Source organism: Notolabrus celidotus, unplaced genomic scaffold (genome assembly GCF_009762535.1).
Source record: "Notolabrus celidotus isolate fNotCel1 unplaced genomic scaffold, fNotCel1.pri scaffold_126_arrow_ctg1, whole genome shotgun sequence".
In the NCBI taxonomy this organism is placed as follows: Eukaryota; Metazoa; Chordata; class Actinopteri; order Labriformes; family Labridae; genus Notolabrus; species Notolabrus celidotus.
Genome location: NW_023260011.1, coordinates 10001 through 30120, shown reverse-complemented (window position 1 = coordinate 30120; position 20120 = coordinate 10001). Strand labels below are relative to the sequence as shown.

Below are 20120 nucleotides of genomic sequence, written 5' to 3'. Positions count from 1 at the left end.
AAATGCTGGCATTTGGCTCGCCCGTCCACGGGAGAGTGAGTTACAGAAATACAGCCGGCGTAGCCTTTTGGATGACAGGAGCGGAAAAAAGAGGGCTGACATTTGAGGAAAGAGAGAGAGAGAGAGAGAGAGGAGGAGAGGAATAATGCATGAGCAGGGCGCTGTGAGGGAGGTAGAGATTTATCCACTGGGTTTGACCTCCGCTTGGACGAGAGCGCCGCGTAAAGACAGGAGCTGGACGGGAGAGCGGCGCAGGTCCCGGATCAGATCGATGCTGACTGACTTTATTAGACGAGTCCTGAAGTGAAACTTTATCAGGGAGTCTCTTTGATATTTAAACCTTTAAACTAAAGACTGAAACAGAACTCATGTCACTGACAACAAACAGCAGTAGGAGTAAAAAGTAAAAAAGTTAGTAGCGCCAGGGCAAACTGCAGCTACTGCTTCACACAGATTATACTAAAGGTGCATTTGGACCAAGAGTTCCTGGGTCTTTTAGCCCCCAGAACTACTTCCCCCTGAACTAAAAGGTTCCTGGTCCCCCATTGCTGTCTGCGTTTTGACCGTGGGCTGAAGTCCCGGGTAGATTGTGTAAATCAGGCCAGTGACGTATGGAGGAAATAAAGTAAATGCACTACACCACCAGACCAGTAGAGGGCAGTAACACAAAGAGGAATGCCATTCATCACAGATGACACCATAGAAGCAGACGGACAGGCAGGTATCATTCTGAGCAACACAACAGTTAGCCTGTTAGCATGAAGAGACTCAGCTGGTCTGTTTTAGATGGTGCTATATTTCATCTCAGATGGATTCACTGAATCAACACGTGAGAGGAGATAAGCGCGAGTAGCAAAGACGTTTCAACACGGCTTTAAAATCCTTTTGAACTCAAAAAGCCGTGATCGCAGAGATCGGCCGGTGTTTTGGTTTAAACAGCGACCCTGTTAACTGGAGAATCTCAGGCGGATGCATCCCTCAAAAAAAAAAAATTGACAAAAAAATTTTTTACAAAAAAAGAAATTTTACAAAAAAAAATTTTTAAAAAAAAAGTTTTACAAAGAAAAATTGGAAAAAAAAAATTGGGAAAAAAAAATTTCTGAAATAATTTTTTTGGGAAAAGAAAAAGTTTTGACTAAAAAAAATGTTAAAAAAAAAAATTGACAAAAAAAAATAAGCCGAAATTTTTTTTGACTAAAAAATTTTGACAAAAAGAATTGACAAAAAAGGTGATCCAGAGCCTGTCGAAAAAATGTATTTTCCTTAAATTTGAAATTTTGCTCCAAAAGCAGAAAATCCTGCGCCTACAGTTGAAAACATGGAAAAAGCAAAGAATGAATCAACACAACAGTTAGCCTGTTAGCATGAAGAGACTCAGCTGGTCTGTTTTAGATGGTGCTATATTTCATCACAGATGGATTCACTGAATCAACACGTGAGAGGAGATAAGCGCGAGTAGCAAAGACGTTTCAACACGGCTTTAAAATCCTTTTGAACTCAAAAAGCCGTGATCGCAGAGATCGGACGGTGTTTTGGTTTAAACGGCGACCCTGTTAACTGGAGACTCTCAGCCGGATGCATCCCTCATAAACGTCTTTAGACCATCATTAAATATCTGATGAGGATATTTTGAAATCTTAATAAAAACTAAACTAGTTTGCATTCCCAGGAACTCCCTCTGTGTTTCAACAGCTGTGTAAACTCCACAAACACTGACACGTTCAGCTGAAGGTCTCCAGTTTACAGGGTCACTTTTAAAACCGGAACACCGGGTGGAGAGACGCATTCACGGTGGGCTGAGAGAAGACTACTGTTACAAGCTGCTAAATCAAGAGAATCACAGCTTCTTCTTTTGAAAAGTACACACACATACAAAAAAGATAGAACAAATAAAACTAATGAAAGAAAGAGAAATCAAGTCAATCACAGATGGAAAAAAAAACAATGACTGTAAAAGGTTTTTGGAAAAATTAAAAAAAAAATTAAAATTGACAAAAATTTTGAAAAAAACTTTTGAAAGAAAAAATTGACAATTTTTTTTTTTTTTTAATTTGACAAAAAAAAAATTTTTTAAAAATTGAAATTTAAAAGAAAAAAAAGAAAAGAAAATTTGACAAAAAAAATTGACTTTTTTTTTTTTTTTTACAAAAAAGTTGACCCTGTTGAAAAAATAAATTTTCCTGAAACTTGAAATTGTGCAGAAAAACACGAAAAAAAATGAAAATTTTGTGCCTGTGGTTAAAAACATGGAAAAAGCAAAGAATGAATCAACACAAACACTGACACATTCAGCTGAAGGTCTCCAGTTTACAGGGTCACTTTCAAAACCGGAACACCGGGAGGAGAGACGCATTCACGGTGGGCTGAGAGAAGACTACTGTTACAAGCTGCTAAATCAAGAGAATCACAGCTTCTTCTTTTGAAAAGTACACACACATACAAAAAAGATAGAACAAATACAAACTAATGAAAGAAAGAGAAATCAAGTCAATCACAGATGTGTGTGATGTTATTGTGGACGGTGACCCCTGAACTAAATTTAGACCCTGGGTCCACCGGTCCAAACACACGTAGTTCAGGGGTAAAGTTCCTCTGGTTCCTTCAGGTTCTGTTCAGTCTGTGATGGATGAGGAGGATGTAGTTTGGTATTTTGAGGAAGTTTAGTCATATTCTGTAAAAATGCCAAACACACACACATTAGTTTAAGAGTAGGGAACCTGCTGGGACTCCCTCGTGTAATTTAAAAACCGGAGCATAAACTAAGAGGATCAATTTGAATCTGTCACATTTCATCTCATTTATTCAGCGTCGACTTCCCTGAACACACAAACACAGCGATGTCAGACAGGCTGCTGTGATTTATTTAGAAACTGACTTTATTAAAATGTTGTTTGCAGAGAGCGAGGACGGGACTGACAGAAACAGCAGACATTTCACTTCCAGCAGCTTGTTGTGTAAAATGCTGACGCTGTAAAGAAGAAGAGAACGTCCCTCAGCACATTGGGCCCCGCATCTCTCACGTTGTTGTTGTCTCCTCGTCCGCTCATTAGCAGCTCCTCTCGCTGCGCAGAGCAACATGGCTGCCGTAAGTCAGTAAAATGAGGCTCAGTTAGGAGGACCGGCGTCTCTCCTGGGAGCGTCTGGCTTTTTGGGAAAATCTATATCCAACATTAATAATCTCATAATTGTCAGGGTGTTTGCTCGCGGTGATGTGAAGCTTCAGGTCTTTGGTGCAGAACTTTGTTTGTTCTCTACAGGGGGGGAGGAACTTTGATTCAGACTGTGCAGCGACACACTCTGCACCGAGCTGCATCCTGTCTGCAAACATCTGGGGCTGCTGCACCGAGTCTGAAGTTAAAGTCACACTGGGTAGTTTTTCACTTGAGTTGTGTCATTGTTTGATTGCAGCATGCAGACGGTAAAGTTCATCTCAAGGAGCAGAGTTTAAAACAGTCCTCTATTATTCTGCAGATTACACGATCTCCACTCTTGGAAAACGTAAGCAGGAGTGCAGTTTAAAGCTATCAGAGGTTTCAGGGACTCACAAGGCAAGTTTATTTATGAAGCAGCATTCATACAATTCAGCATTCAGCAATTCAAAGTGCTTTACAGAGTTAAAAACAAAAACAAGAACAGGAACAATCAACAAAAACACAGCAAACACTTCAAACATTAACATTTTTTATATGCGTCCAGTTATATTTGATCTACTCTCTCTCTCTGTGTACTTCTGTAACTTAACATACATAGTTAACAGTGTATGGTCTTATTATTTATTTAAATTAGGAGGGATTATTATAAATAATCAGCCCCCCTTCACTGCTCTGAAGTCCCTAACCTGCAGAGTCTTACTGTCCCACCGGACACAGAATCACAGCTGATCTTGTCTTCACCAAAATGAATCTTTAAAGGTGACATATCACGCTTTTTTCATCAACATATATTGGTCTAAGAGGTCCCCAAAACATGTCTTTAAAGTTTATGCTCAAAAAAACACTTTGAAATCAGATTCTGGTCTGCCTGAAAAGTCCTCTTCTTCATTCCTCCTCAGAACAGTCTGTTTTGTCTCTGACCACGCCCCCTCAGGAAGTGGGTGTGGCCTCGGCTCTCCAGCACGTTGATGTAATGTTTACATGTTGGCTGAATATACACGGCTGCTCACAGACCCGCGTTACTTCAACCCTCTGAATCTGATCCAGAATCTGATCCTGACGGAGAGGCGCCTGCAGCAGGACCTTTCTGAACCATTGGTCACAGATTTAGTGTTTCTTGTTGTTTTATTTGTCAGCATGTCGACGTGTGTCTTGGTACACAGCTACCAACATGTAGCTATATGGCTATGCTAACTAGCGCTAGCACTTATCCATGATAAATAAAAATCATCCACTAGATCTTCAAATCTGCAGACGTGGGGAGTCAAACCGACCTCTGCCAGAAAGGCAGCAGGACCTTTTATGAAGGATTTGTCACAGATTTAGTGTTTCTTGTTGTTTTATTTGTCAGTATGTCGACGTGTGTCTTGGTACACAGCTACAGCTACAGCTACAGCTATGAACATGTAGCTATGTGGCTATGCCAATTAGCGCTAGCACTTATCCATGATAAATAAAAATCATCCACTAGATCTTCAAATCTGCAGACGTGGGGAGTCAAAGCGACCTTTGTGTTTATTAAGACAGCCTACAACTAGCATGCCTCCCTCCTAAGCTCCTTGTTAGCACACATGTGTGCAGGGAATGAAAAACGGGCTGAACAAGTTCTGAGCTCTGACTCCGTGACAGACCGGATATTGTTGTTACGTAACAAAAACACAGAAGTCTGAAACGGCTGGTTTCAGCACACATTTACAGAAAGGTGGAGAAATCAGAACAGGGGCAGAATGGATTTTTTTCATTCTCGGGGGGTTTGTAGACAGGGACACATATTTCAGGTAAAGAACCATTAAAAAGTCAATTTTGCATGATATGTCACCTTTAATCATTCGTTCATCTCAGAACTTCTTCCCAAGGATTCAGACTCACACATTGAGTCTGTTCTGTGTCCAGTCGCAGCCCGAAGCTAGCTCAGACCTCTTAACACCCCTGCAGGGTGCCCGACAGTCCAACATCTAATAGATCCAATATCAGGTTCATTCCATAACACCATACCATGTCAGAAAATACCCAATTTAAAATATGACATTAAACAAACCTGAGCATGAAAACATAAAGAAAGTCACTTTAGTTACTAAACTTCATTAACACTCAGTTTGTTAAGAGAAATTAAAAGTTTGTAGTTACAGAAATAAAAACTAAGGTTTAAAATGTGTTTGCATCCATTATTGAGTCAGCAGCAAGAAAGAGGAAGGTTTTTAGTCTGGACTTAAAGGTGGTCTGAGTCGGGGCTTGTCTAGGTTATTCCAGGTCTGTGCTGCAGAATAACAAAATGCTGCTTCTCCATGCTTCTTTGTTCTCACTCTTGGGACGGGTGGTAGTCCAGCCCCAGATGTGCATAGTGTCCTCATGGGTTCATATGACACAAGCTGAGCCACAAAGAGACTTAAACACCAGCAGATAGACTTTAAAATCTATCCTCTGACTGACAGGAAGCCAGTGTGAGGATTTTAAAGGTGACATATCATGCAAAATTGACTTTTTAATGGTTCTTTACCTGAAATCTGTGTCCCTGTCTACAAACCCCCCGAGAATGAAAAGACTCCATTCTGCCCCTGTTCTGATTTCTCCACCTTTCTGTAAATGTGTGTGAAACCAGCCGTTTCAGACTTCAGTGTTTTTGTTACGTAACAACAATATCCGGTCTGTAACAGGAAGTCAGAGCTCGGAGCTTGTTCAGCCCATAGACTGTATAAAATACAACTCAACCCCTCCTCCGTTTTTCATTACCTGCACACATGTGTGCTAACAAGGAGCTTAGGAGGGAGGCATGCTAGTTGTAGGCTGTCTTAATAAACACAAAGGTCGCTTTGACTCCCCACGTCTGCAGATTTGAAGATCTAGTGGAGGATTTTTATTTGTCATGGATAAGTGCTAGCGCTAGTTAGCATAGCCACATAGCTATATGTTCATAGCTGTAGCTGTAGCTGTAGCTGTAGCTGTGTACCAAGACACACGTCGACATACTGACAAATAAAACAACAAGAAACACTAAATCTGTGACCAATCCTTCATAAAAGGTCCCGCTGCCTTTCTGGCAGAGGTCGGTTTTACTCCCCACGTCTGCAGATTTGAAGATCTAGTGGATGATTTTTATTTATCATGGATAAGTGCTAGCGCTAGTTAGCATAGCCACATAGCTACATGTTCGTAGCTGTGTACCAAGACACACGTCTACATACTGACAAATAAAACAACAAGAAACACTAAATCTGTGACCAATGGTTCAGAAAGGTCCTGCGGCAGGCGCCTCTCCGTCAGGATCAGATTCTGGATCAGATTCAGAGGGTTGAAGTAACGTGATCTGTGAGCAGCCGTGTATATTCAGCCAACATGTAAACATTAGATCAACGTGCTGGAGAGCCGAGGCACATCCACTTCCTGAGGGGGCGTGGTCAGAGAGAAAACAGACTGTTCTGAGGAGGACTGAAGAAGAGGACTTTTCAGGCAGACCAGAATCTGATTTCAAAGTGTTTTTTTGAGCAATAAACTTTAAAGACATGTTTTGGGGACCTCTTAGACCAATATATGTTGATGAAAAAAGCGTGATATGTCCCCTTTAAAACTGGAGTAATGTGCTCATACGTTAGATTTTGTCTGCAGCATTTTGAATACCCTGAAGTTGCTGAACAGCTTCTTTTATCAGTCCTGTGAACAGACCATTGCAGTAATCTAATCTGCTAGAAATAAATGCATGTACCAGCCTCTCAAGGTCTGTGACACCATTCCTCTAACTCTGGCTGTTTTTCAAATGGTAAAGAGCAACCACAGCATGCTGTGTGCACGTATCTCTAGCGTATTTTTCAAAGCCTTAAATGTTGCATTAAGGGAGAAGCAGAAGGATAAGTAAGCTCTTAATGTCTTCACTAGAATAAGATGAGGTTAATAGCTTGTGCTGACTCTGCAGGGTTAACAGGAACAATAAAAGGTGTGAGACCCTGAAGGCATCCTGGAAGCTGGAGAGTCTCTGTCCTCCAGGCAGCCGCCGACCCGCCGACCCTGCTGTGTGTTTCTGTCACTCTGAAGCCTCATTACGGATCCACAGGGGACCGGAATACCTCGCCTGGACTGAAGAACCTCACTCCCACTTTTCCTCCTCTTCTCCTTTATTTCTGATGACTCCAGCAGCCGCTCTGACGGTTCAAGAGTTCAAAGACGAAAGAAAGAAAGACTGGAGACGCAGCCGGAGCTTCGTACTGTGGAGTTAATTAATCTGTACATGTGTGTTAACGAGGAACACACACACACACACACACACACACACACATGGAGAGGGATGGAGATCATGGAAAGGACAGCAGGGCTTAGAATATCTCCCTGAGTGTTTAATAAGCGCTCCTTCTTTTTTCTTCTTCCTCTCCGCCTCTTTTGTTTCATCGTCTCTTTCTCTTTTCTGATTTTTAAATATTTGACTCGTGTTGTCTTTTTTATCTGAAGTGCTTAAGGATGGAGAGAATCACACAGTTTTTACAGAAGTAAGAGAAATGTGTGACTCTTTCTTATCGCTGCAGCCGGCAAACAAAAGTGCAAAATGATGAGACCTGCAGAGACCTGTACTGTGGCGTCCCTCAGGGTTCTGTCCTGGGTCCCCTGCTGCTTGTTTTCTCTTTATCTGCTAGGGGTAGAATTTAATAAGAACTTTACTATCCTTCTATGCAGATGACATTCAGATGTACTTCTTTAAAACTCCTGTCAGTGTGAACAGAGCATTGAACTCCTGCAGGACTCTGAGGTCCTCTGATCAGGGTCTTTACAGTCTGTTCCTCGTACCAAGCTCAAAACTACAGGACACTGTAGGTTTGGAGTTCATGCTCCTAAACTTTGAGACTGTCTCCCACTGAAATTGAAGGTGATTTATAATCAAACTTTACTAACTTACATTTTTATTTAGTGTGATCTATCATGGAGAACACGTAAAACCCTCTGCTCCCTCTTATCCTCCAAATTATCTCATCATTAAAATGACAACCAATATTATACAGACGACTTTACACCTCAAAGCTAGGGGTAAGATTTAAAGGTGACATATTCTGCTCTTCTTCATCAACATATCTTGGTCTAAGAGGTCCCCAAAACATGTCTTTAAAGTTTATTGCTCATAGAAACACTTTGAAATCAGATTCTGGTCTGCCTGTAAACCCCTCTTCTTCAGCCCTGCTCAGAACAGGCTGTGTCTGTGCCTTTAAATGAGAATGAGCTCTCTGACCACGCCCCCTCAGGAAGTGGGTGTGGCCTCCTCGGCTCTCCAGCACGTTGATCTAATGTTTACATGTTGGCTGAATATACACGGCTGCTCACAGACCCGCGTTACTTCAACCCTCTGAATCTGATCCAGAATCTGATCCTGACGGAGAGGCGCCTGCAGCAGGACCTTTCTGAACCATTGGTCACAGATTTAGTGTTTCTTGTTGTTTTATTTGTCAGCATGTCGACGTGTGTCTTGGGACACAGCTACCAACATGTAGCTATGTGGCTATGCTAACTAGCGCTAGCACTTATCCATGATAAATAAAAATCATCCACTAGATCTTCAAATCTGCAGACGTGGGGAGTCAAAGCGACCTTTGTGTTTATTAAGACAGCCTACAACTAGCATGCCTCCCTCCTAAGCTCCTTGTTAGCACACATGTGTGCAGGGAATGAAAAACGGAGGAGGGGTTGAGTTGTATTTTATACAGTCTATGGGCTGAACAAGGTCCGAGCTCTGACTTTCTTGGTTTGTAGACAGGGACACAGATTTCAGGGAGAGAACCATTAAAAAGAACATTTTGCATGATATGTCACCTTTAAGATGATATCTACATATATGCTTATGTTGGAACTAACTCAGCTGGTGCAACCACTCAAACTTCTGCAGAGTGTGAGTTCTCCTCTGTGTGAAATCATCATCATCATCATCAGAGTGATTTGTTTCCCTGTAAGCGTTGGATTATGCTGCGACCCTCCCTGACTGAACGCTCCCCGCTCTGAAAGAGCAGACGGCGTGTTTGTCTGAACGTCTTCATTAACACGGTGAAGCTCTCAGATTACAGAGCGCGCTCGCATTAACTGTCAAATCTAATCAATCCAGCCCGGGTGATCACGCCGCTTTATCAGACCGCCGTGACGTGAGAGTGACCCGTTTGATTGTATTGATTATTTGTCTTCATTAGACGTGGATTCAGAGAGAGCTGGTGAACAGATCAGTCTGAGTCTGATGAAGTGGAGCAGACAGAGAGACAGAAGAAGAGGAGGCTTCATGAGCAATTACACTCACTTAATGTACGCTAACATACAACTGATGTACAACCTGTGTGTGTGTGTGAGTGTGTGTGTGTGTGTGTGTGTGTGTGTGGGTGTGTGTGTGTGAGTGTGTGAGACTCACGTCAAAACAGAAAGCTTAACAGTGACGGCAGAGAAAGAAACTGTGTGTGCATTTTGACAGTGACACACACACACAAACACACACACACACACACACACACACACACATACAGGTACACACGCAAACACCTCGCAAACACACACGTACACACACGTTCACACACACACACACACTCTCACACTCACACTCACACGCACACACGTACACACACACACACACTCTCACACACACGCGTACATACACACACAGACTCTCACACTCACACACACTCACACTCTCTCACAAACACTCACACACACACACGCTCACACACACTCACACACACACACTCTCAAACACACGCTCACACACACTCTCACACACACAGACACACACTCACACACACTCACACACACAGACAAACTCAAAACACACACTCACACACACAGACACTCACACACTCACACACACACACAGACACACACTCACACACACACACACACACACACACACACGTACACACACACTCACACACACACACACAGACAAACTCAAACACACACACTCACACACACAGACACTCACACACTCACAGACACACTCACACACAGACACACTCACACACACACTCAGACACACTCACACACACACACTCACAGACACACTCACACACACTCTCACACACACACACACACACACACTCACTCTCAAATTCACACTCAATCACTCTCACACACACACTCACACACACATTCACACACTCTCACACACACTCTCTCTCACACACACAGCACACACACACTTACACACACACACACTCTCTCACTCACACACACACACACTCTCACACACTCACACACACACACACACACACACACACACACACACACACACACACACACACACACACACACACACACTCACACACACATCGGCTCTAATGGCAAACACCTGGTGATAACAGCTCCAGGTAGAAGTCCAGGTGAATGAAGCAGCCTGTTATTACTCAGGCTGGATAATGAGTCTGACTCTAATTTAGGACGAAACAAAAAATGTTCCAGACTCAACAAACTGTGAAGTCTGCCTCCATCCAACGTCTCATTACTCCAAACATTAACATCTAAACTCATCTCCTGATTTAAAAGCTTCTGAAGCAGCCGAACTCAGAGTCGTAGCTTCTGAGTGAAGTTTACTGAAGACTGATTCTTAGAGAGGAACGACACGGCCGACAGAGCACACTGCTCACCGACGACCAGAGAACACACACTGAACCAGGTCCATGTCCAATAAGACAAGACCTGCAGGTGACTTGTGTCCACCAAGATGTTAAGGCTCTCCCTGCCTCCAAATGGAACTTGTGAAGATTGTCTTGCCTTTAAAACTTCATATCTGTCATTGATTTGTGTAGTTTAGTACATGTGAGTGATTGAGGGTGAGGGAGTGAAGCACAGGAGGCTCTACTGAGAAGGAATTAAGTTGCAGATGAGTGATATCAGTAATCTGTCTTACTTCCTTCTTTCTTGGTCTTAATAAATCTGAAATGTTAATGCACATTCTCTGTACAGCTCTATCTATGAATGCTGAAGTTGCTCCTCCATTTATGGCGTCCGTCTAACTTCCTGCTTGTCACCTCGCCCCATGATTGTCTATCTAGAGTGTGCTCTGCCGTCCTCAGGGTTCCTCCCACACAGCAGGATATCTGATCATGAATATTAAACACGTTCAATACCTTCGATTCCAAACAGTGTGGCCACAACGATCGTCAACACTCTCCTCGCCACGGGAGAATCTGACAGGATAATCTTTAGAGCCAGCAGAGAGTCAGGACTCAGACGAGAGGGAGAGAGAGAGAGAGAGAGAGGGGGGGCCCAATTATCTTTAGTGTGTTCTCTGATTTAGTTCATGCAGAGGTTGTGTTGTTGTGATGGCAACATGAGCGTCTGCAGCCAGAGTAAGCAATAACAACAATACTACAGCCACTTGTTGTGTTTCCTTCTCCTGCATTAGTCCAACATCAGTGCAGAAAGAGAGGCAGCTGAGGGAGAGGCTTGAGTTTGCAGCAGAGGTCTCAAACCGGTTTTAAGTTCAGCCTTTTCTGCTTCCCTGTGAAAGCAATTAGCTCTAATTATTCCTCTGCAGCATGCAAAATCATCATTACCATCGCTCTCACTGTAAAAGGCAGAAAGGAAAGTCCTCCAAGGAAATTATGTCTGTGATCTCTCGTGCTGTAACGCGTACACGCCGAGGAGCCGCAGCGCTCACAGCAGAACTCTGTTTGTTTCCAGAGAGGGTTGAAGGAGACCCTGGTTGGGTTTTTCTATCTGGGTCATTTTTTTGTAAGCACAGAGGATGAAAACATGCCGGAGTGGGTGTTTGGCATGTTGCATTGATGTCTCATGTATTCTCCGTGCTCCTCTCTTTGTCCCCGTCCAATTTGCTGCAGCGACTTCTTCCCCCTGAAGCTGCTGGATGTATTATCAGATCTCACCCTGTGAGCCGAGAAGCATTTGCTTAATTGACGTGTGCTCTGCAGTGTTGTGCGTCTCTCCCTCCGAGGACCTTTGACACGCAAACAAATGGAATGATTATATCTCAGGCTGGTGTCGTCCATGTGTGTTTACATCCCGCCCTCTCTCTTTGATTCATTCGCAGCTCGCCACGTGGGACTCGGTTCACGGGCTGAACGGCAGTCTGAAGGAGAGTCGGATAGAGAACGGCATGCAGGGAGTCACGGTCAAAGTGGTGACGTTACTGGTAGGTGACAACAGTTATTAACTTCTGTATCTGTGTCTGAAAGTTTATAAACTGCAGTGTCTGTGCTGACATACAGGAAGTGCAGCAGCAGGTAAGATATAAAGGTAGGTAAGGTACACTGTGAAGCAAAACTCAACAAAACACTGCTTTACTAAAGATAAGAGACATGATGATTTCTCAAAACGGACACCAGGCTACTAAAAGAGACCAGGCCTTTAATTGGGGCAGGCTTTTATTTGAAGTCTTACGGTGGTTAATCTGACTGTAATCAATGTTTACACCTCAAACTTCCAACATCCCGTACTTGCCTCTATTCCTCAAAACATACAGCAGGCTACTAAAAGAGACCAGGCTTTTAATTGGGGCAGGTTTTAATTCAGAGTCTTACGTTTATTAATACTGACTGTAATCGAAGGATATATCTCAAACTTCCAACATCCTTTCTGTGCCTTTCCTTTATACCTCAAAACATACACCAGGCTACTAAAAGAGACCAGGCTTTTAATTGGGGCAGGTATTTATTCAGAGTCTTACGTTTATTAATACTGACTGTAATCGAAGGATGTATCTCAAACTTCCAACATCCTTTCTGTGCCTTCCTTTATACCTCAAAACGTACACACAGGCTACTAAAAGAGACCAGGCCTTTAATGGAGGCAGGCTTTTATTGGAAGTTTTACAATAAGTTAGTTTGACTATAATCAATGTTTACACCTCAACCTTCCGTTATACTTTCTTTGCTTGCCTTTATTCCTCAAAACTTACACCAGGCTACTAAAAGAGACCAGGCCTTTAATTGAGACCGGCTTTTATTAGAGGTTTTAGGGGGAGTTAGTCTGACCATAATTAATGTTTACACCTCAAACTTCCAACACACTTGCCTCTATTCCTCAAAACCTACACCAGGCTACTAAAAGAGACCAGGCCTTTAATTGGGGCAGGCTTTTATTTAAAGTGTTACGTTAAATTAGTCAGACTGTAATCAGTGTTTACATGTCATAACAATTCTGTACCTACCTTTATTTCTAAAAATGTACAGCCACACCCAGGCTACTAAAAGAGACCAGGCCTTTAATTGAGGCAGGCTTTTATTTGAACTCTTACGTTAAGTTAATCCAACAGTAATAGATGTTTACACCTCAAACTTCCAACATACTTGCCTCTATTCCTCAAAATGTACACCGGGCTACTATTAGAGACCAGGCCTTTAATTGGGGCAGGCTTATGATAGGTTAGTCTGACTGTAATCAATGTTCAATCCTCAAACTTCCAACATACTTTCTGTGCCTGGCTTTGTTTCTGGAAATGTACAGCCACACCCAGGCTACTAAAAGAGACCAGGCCTTTAATTGGGGCAGGCTTATGATAGGTTAGTCAGACTGTAATCCATGTTCAATCCTCAAACTTCCAACATACTTTCTGTGCCTGGCTTTGTTTCTGGAAATGTACAGCCACACCCAGGCTAATAAAAGAGACCAGGCCTTTAATTGGGGCAGGCTTATGATAGGTTAGTCTGACTGTAATCAATGTTCAATCCTCAAACTTCCAACATACTTTCTGTGCCTGGCATTGTTTCTGGAAATGTACAGCCACCCCCAGGCTACTATTAGAGACCAGGCCTTTAATTGGGGCAGGCTTATGATAGGTTAGTCTGACTGTAATCCATTTTCAACTCCTCAAACTTCCAACATACTTTCTGTGCCTGGCTTTGTTTCTGGAAATGTACAGCCACACCCAGGCTACTATTAGAGACCAGGCCTTTAATTGGGGCAGGCTTATGATAGGTTAGTCTGACTGTAATCCATTTTCAACTCCTCAAACTTCCAACATACTTTCTGTGCCTGGCTTTGTTTCTGGAAATGTACAGCCACACCCAGGCTAATAAAAGAGACCAGGCCTTTAATTGGGGCCGGCTTTTATTTGAGGTTTTACATTAAGTTAGTTTTTCTTTTAAAACTTCCAACATACCTCTCTTTCTCTGTCTCCTGTCTTTATTTTAATCCTCACCAAATAAAAGCTTGATGCACTTTAACACCAAACTAAAGTCTAAAATCTGAATCCATTAATCTAACAGGAAGTACAAACACTTTGAGTTAAGACCTTGAGTTTTTAAAAATGAGCACTGTCTGTTTTTCCTCCTCAGTGAAAGTTTGACTGAACTCGACTGCGCTCTGAAAACTCCCTGAGAGGAAATACACTCTGATGTTTGCTGACATCGCTAAAGTATTTTCAATTTGGATCTTTAAACACAAGCTGAAGCCTGAGATAACAGAATAATCCAACACTCGGCGGAGTAAAACACACTTCAGTGAATCCTTCAGTCAATAAAGAAGAACTCCTTTTCTCAGCTCATGACTTTTTATGATTCCTCGACTCCGACTCGTCTCACTAACTCACGACAAAACTTTACTCCACAACTCTGTTTTTGTTGTTCCTGGATCGATCCAGCCTCCGGGTTAAAGCTTCACCTTTTTGGACAGTGTGATTAGTTTAAGAGATAAAAACAGCCCAGCGTTTTCCACCCCTGATCCCTCCACCACCTCCGCCGCCGCAGCAGCAGCAGAGTTTTCCTCCTGTGCTGGCACCGTGGCGTGGAGACGCTCATCTAACCAAGCGGGACTAATACCTCCACCCTGCGTTTGATCCCCTGCAGCTGCAACGCTTCCAGCTCTGAGCGCTGCCAGCTACCAGAAACAACACAGGGACAGACACACACACACACCCTGTGCACCTTCCTCTGCAGAGCCCATTTAACCAGCTGTTAAAGAAGTTCCCAAAGCTCTGCACACTGAAGGGAACTCATTGATTTCACATGTTTGGATCTCAAAGCTGATTGTTTGACACTTGGGATCCATCGCACAGCTGGTGCAGAGCGTGCATCTGTCATTTTTACACCCAGCGCCCACTTTATGCAAATAGCAAGTTAACATGCACCCATGCCAGCCGCCGCCCATGGATGTGTTGGTCTTAAAATGACGTGTGGTCAGGTGCAAAGGTTGTGCATTGACAACCTTGAGGATTCAGACAGCGACTGCAGCTTGGACCCACAAAAACCTGGTCTAAAGACTACAGTCGACGCAGAGCTCTAACTCATGAGGATGTACCTGAGATTTATTTGGGACAGAGAGCTTGAGAGAGCTTGGGGCTGCACGGTGGTGCAGTGGGTAGCGCGGTTGCCTCACAGCTAAAAGGTTCCTGGTTCGAATCCCTGGCCGGGCGGGTGCGTGGGTTCTCTCCGGGTACTCCGGCTTCCTCCCACAATCCAAAAACATGCTCACCAGGTTCATTGATCACTCTAAATTGCCCGTAAGTGTGAGTGTGTGCATGAATGGTTGTCTGTCTCTCTGTGTTAGCCCTGTGATAGGTTGGCGACCTGTCCAGGGTGTACCCTGCCTTCCGCCCGAAGCCAGCTGGGATAGGCTCCAGCCCCCCGTGACCCCTAACGGGATAAGCGGTCAAGATAATGGATGGATGGATGGATGGAGAGAGCTTGAAGATGCAAGTGTCAGCATGTCCCAAGCTTTAAATTGAAGATGTGCTGCTGTGTCTCGTGCTTGGTCGTCAGATTTAGATCCACTTCTTGTTCTCCTGGTTAAAATGATCTTTATGTCCTGATGGTAATCAATACATAATGTGTTCTTAAAAAAGAGGTAAAAAAAGCTGCTATCTACAGCCGGAGTAAACCTGGGAAAACACCAACCAATCAGCATTTTTGGGTCCCAAAATTTTAAACCAATCAGACCCCGTCCTGCCGTTCTGCCCGCCTCCTGCAGAGCGTACATGTCCCCGGCGTTCACTCCCCGTCCCCTGCCTCTGCTTCCCCTGACTCTACTGACTGCCCCTCTCGCTCCACCTCAGGCCTAGAGGAGTCCTGAGGAAATGCTACATTCAAATTCATGCTAGTTTTCCATGACTACCAACCCTAGCTTTAAATGTACACATGTGATCATTCTGAGTCCCTGATCGTTGCTGCTGTGCAGAGGTGTATTAGAGGCTCTAACATCAATCCATGCAACAACGTGACTTTAAAAGTGACCTGTGAGTGTTTTCTGCATTTTCAGGAGCTCATGAGAAGGAGAGAAGTTTAATGTGCCGTCTAGAGTCCAATCTATTAAAACAGAAAGGTTGAATCTGCTGTGTTTAAAGCAAAATGCATGCATGCAGGTGCACCTGACTCCTAAAGGGACTGAGAGCAGACACCTTTAAATAATCAAGGGACTTCATCTCACCGCTTTATGCAATGAGTCTCACGTAACACCTTGATTAGGTGCAGATTAACTTGCAAAATGAAGTTGGACACACCCTAATCCACTGCACAGTAACACATTTAATATCCCTGCAAGAGTAGCAGTTATAGGATTTGTTTCCTGGTGTTTGAGGATAATTTAAGTATTAAAGGAAAGTGAAAGTTTGATTTTAACGGATGTTGCTTTGCATTCAACTTTACCTCAAATGAATCAATCACAAACACAGCATCCTGGAGAATGATTGATCTCATTACTCAGACACCTCCTAACCCTTATTACATCCTCAGGACTCAAAACTTTACTGCATCAAAATCCAAAAACAAACTAAAGTGAACTTCAAACTCAACAATCTCTGCACCCAGACGACCTGAAGCTCCTTCCTGATGTACGTCCACTCGGCCCTTCTGTCTCCGTGCAGCTTCAAGTCTAAATCTGTGTGATTCTTCTCCTGCAGGGTAAAAAAGCTTTGAAACACGAACAGGTTTTATCTTTCCTTCTTTAGTGTACAGCTCGTATTGTTGCAGAGTTTCCACTGCGCTGCCATCCATGGTTCTTTTTGCTCCTCGTATTCATCTTCTCTTTCTTCTCTATTGAATAATATGCAGCTCTTTCTCTCTCTCTCTTTGTTGTTCGAAGGTTTCTGGTCGAAGCTGCAGTTTGTTGGACTCACTGTTATTCTCTCTCTCTCTCTCTCTCTCTCTCTCTCTCTCTCTCTCTCTCTCTCTCTCTTTCTTCCTCTCTGCAGGAGGATCCGTTCGTCATGGTGGCGGAGAACATCCTCGGGCAGCCGAAGAGATACAAAGGTTTCTCCATCGACGTGTTGGACGCTCTCGCCAAAATCCTGGGCTTCAAATATGAGATCTACCAGGTATCACGCCCGGATTTAATACTCCGTTTACTGAGCATCACATTTAGAGAAACAGATCAGGCTGGCTCTGAACGACAGAAGCTGGAAGAGGTGATGTGAACCTACATTTGTGGCGTCAGTGATTTTCACCAGGAGTTTCTGGGATGCTCTTGCAACTGAGAAATCAAAATGTTTCACACTTTATTTTTATGAAAAGATGAGTTTACTGCACAATTTGTACTGCAGAGAGCTTCATTTTCCTCCTTCCTAAACTCAGCATGTCGTTGAACCTCAATGAGGCGTTTCCAGGGCGTGCAATCACTCATGTTCTCTGCAAAATCAGATTTAGCTGCACTACATCCAATCAGTCATGCTACTTTTATTCATGAATCCACATATAACACCTAAAGTTGTCCCAGGACATGTTGCAAGTCTCAGCTTCCCCTCGCTGAAAAACCTGCCCTGCATTCCAAATAACTTCAAGAGAACACACCAAACTGCAGCTTACCTTCAACATATGAACTTTGCCTGCAGGATGCAAACAACAGAGGCATAATATTCCACGTTGAGCTCCAAAGCTCCTGCTCTTCACGTGTGCATTCCAACCAAGAGAGTTCAGTTAGCATGCTAATCCGTTGGTGAACGGTTTAATTCACAACTCAAGCACAGGAAGCTAAAAGTGGCTCCCTCTGCAGGCAGTGAACGACCGTTATCAAGAGTTACTGAGCGCTGTGTTTTACGGCACCTAGCATGACTTATGCTGCTAGCATCCAGATGTAGTTAGCGGTGCTGATGAAGCTAGCTGTTGTGAACATTTGAGGGAGTTTCACGAACAAATCAGGACGGATCTCAACGGGAGAAAAACTGGGCGTTAATAAAAAAGATGCTCCGCAGGCTTCAGAGGGTCCTGGACTGAAGCTACAAAGTGCAACCTGATGCAGAAGGACCGTTCATGTTTTGAGACAAGCTGAATTGGTTTTGGCATTCATAAACTGTTTTATGCACAGTCACATCACTGAGTAACAGTCTTAATACACGCATGGAAATGCTGGATTAACAACCATGTGTTGATGGCTTCCTGCAGAGTCTCCTGGCTGTGTGCAGTATCCATCAATCCGTTGTTCTCTGAGTTGTTGATTCATAAATCTGAGTCCCAAATTTCTCTCTGTGAGCTTTTGGTTGCTTTGTGTTGTATTCATATGTAGCACCAATATTTCCCAATCCTGACCAAGTGTCTGCACCATGTTTCACTCTTGATTGTGGTCTTTGGTGCACGATAAAGGTCTTGAAACCATCCTGTTGAAATACCTGCAGCTCCTGATTTATCTTCCTTGCAAAGTTGAGTGTGTGAAGTTACTTGGTCTGAACTTCACGTCTCTCTCCTGCAGGTGGCCGACAGTAAATATGGATCACAGCTACCAAACGGCTCGTGGAACGGCATGATCGGTGACCTCATCAACAAGGTAACACCAGAGTTTACTTTCAGCACTAACAAGAGACAGAAACACAAAGAAGGAAACCAGCACACACTCACCCTCCTCTGTTCTCTCCGTCTCCTCCTCCAGAGAGCCGACCTGGCCGTGTCCGCCATCACCATCACCCCCGAGCGGGAGAACGTGGTCGACTTCAGCAAGCGTTACCTTGACTACAGCGTGGGCATCCTGCTGAGGAAACCCGAAGAGAAGATCAACATCTTCTCTCTCTTCGCGCCCTTCGATCTCGCCGTCTGGGCCTGTATCGCCGCCGCCATCCCCGTGGTGGGAGTGCTCATCTTCCTGCTCAACAGGCTGCAGGCGCTGCGCTCCTCCTCCTCCCAGAATGCACCACCGGGACAGAACTCCAACGGCGTGGGGTCGGGGACTCTGAACAGCGCCATCTGGATTGTTTACGGAGCGTTCGTACAGCAAGGTGAGGAAGACCGATCGATCAAAGACCCAACATCAAGACCAGGATCAGATCCAGTCCCCTCTTCCAGACAGGACTCAGTCTGATCTCATCTTAATCCACCATGAGCAGAGCACTTTGCAGCATTTAGCAAGTTACAGTGGCAAGGACAAACTTCCTTTAACAGGCAGAAACCTCCAGCAGGACCAGACTCATGTTAGACACACATCTGCTGAGACCGTGTTGGAGAGAGGGATAGAGGGAGATGAAGAGAGAGAGAGATGATAGTGGGGAGACGGATAGTAGTAGTTGTAGCAGCTGGAGTCTGGACCACGTCCACAGCAGCAGAGATCCAGAGGAACCTACGAGACAAGGGAGCTCAGGGACTCCAGAAAGGTCTAAGAAAAGAGAGAAGAGAGGGAGACCAGAAGAAAGAAAAAAGAGGAGAAGACATGGGGAAGGAAAGGATAGAAGGAAAGGAGGGGATGAGAAAAGGAGACAGAAAGGATGAAGAAACATGGAAAGAACAAAGAGAGAGAGAGAGAAAGAAAGAAAGAAAGAAAGAAAGAAAGAAAGAAAGAAAGAAAGAAAGAAAGAAAGAAAGAAAGAAAGAAATTAAGAAGGAAGAAAAAGAGAAAGAAGGAAGGAAAGAAAGAAAGGAGCAGCAGAGATCCAGACGCGAAAGGACGGGATAAGAAAAGGATGAAGAAACATGGCGAGAAGAAAGAAAGAAAGAAAGAAAGAAAAAAAGGAGAGAAGGAAAGGAAAAGGAATGAAAGAAAGGAAGGAGGACCGAAAGAGAGGAAGAAATATGGAAAGAACAGAGGGAAAGAAAGAAAGGAATGAAAGAAAAAGGAATTAAAGAGAGAAAGAAAGAAGGAATGAAAGAAAGA

General features: G+C 43.7%; 1 protein-coding gene across 1 annotated transcript in view; it reads left to right on the top strand.

Annotated features, from left to right (window-relative positions):
• The window catches only part of LOC117808575 (glutamate receptor ionotropic, delta-1-like), a gene marked incomplete at its 3' end in the record, with an annotated part of 181303 nt that overhangs the window by 152313 nt on the left and 8870 nt on the right, over nt 1-20120 (top strand). The window contains exons 8-11 of the mRNA XM_034678294.1: nt 12148-12249; nt 17242-17364; nt 18732-18806; nt 18909-19251. Of these exons, the coding sequence (XP_034534185.1) occupies nt 12148-12249; nt 17242-17364; nt 18732-18806; nt 18909-19251 (643 nt within the window). The remainder of the gene's footprint in view (nt 1-12147; nt 12250-17241; nt 17365-18731; nt 18807-18908; nt 19252-20120) is intronic.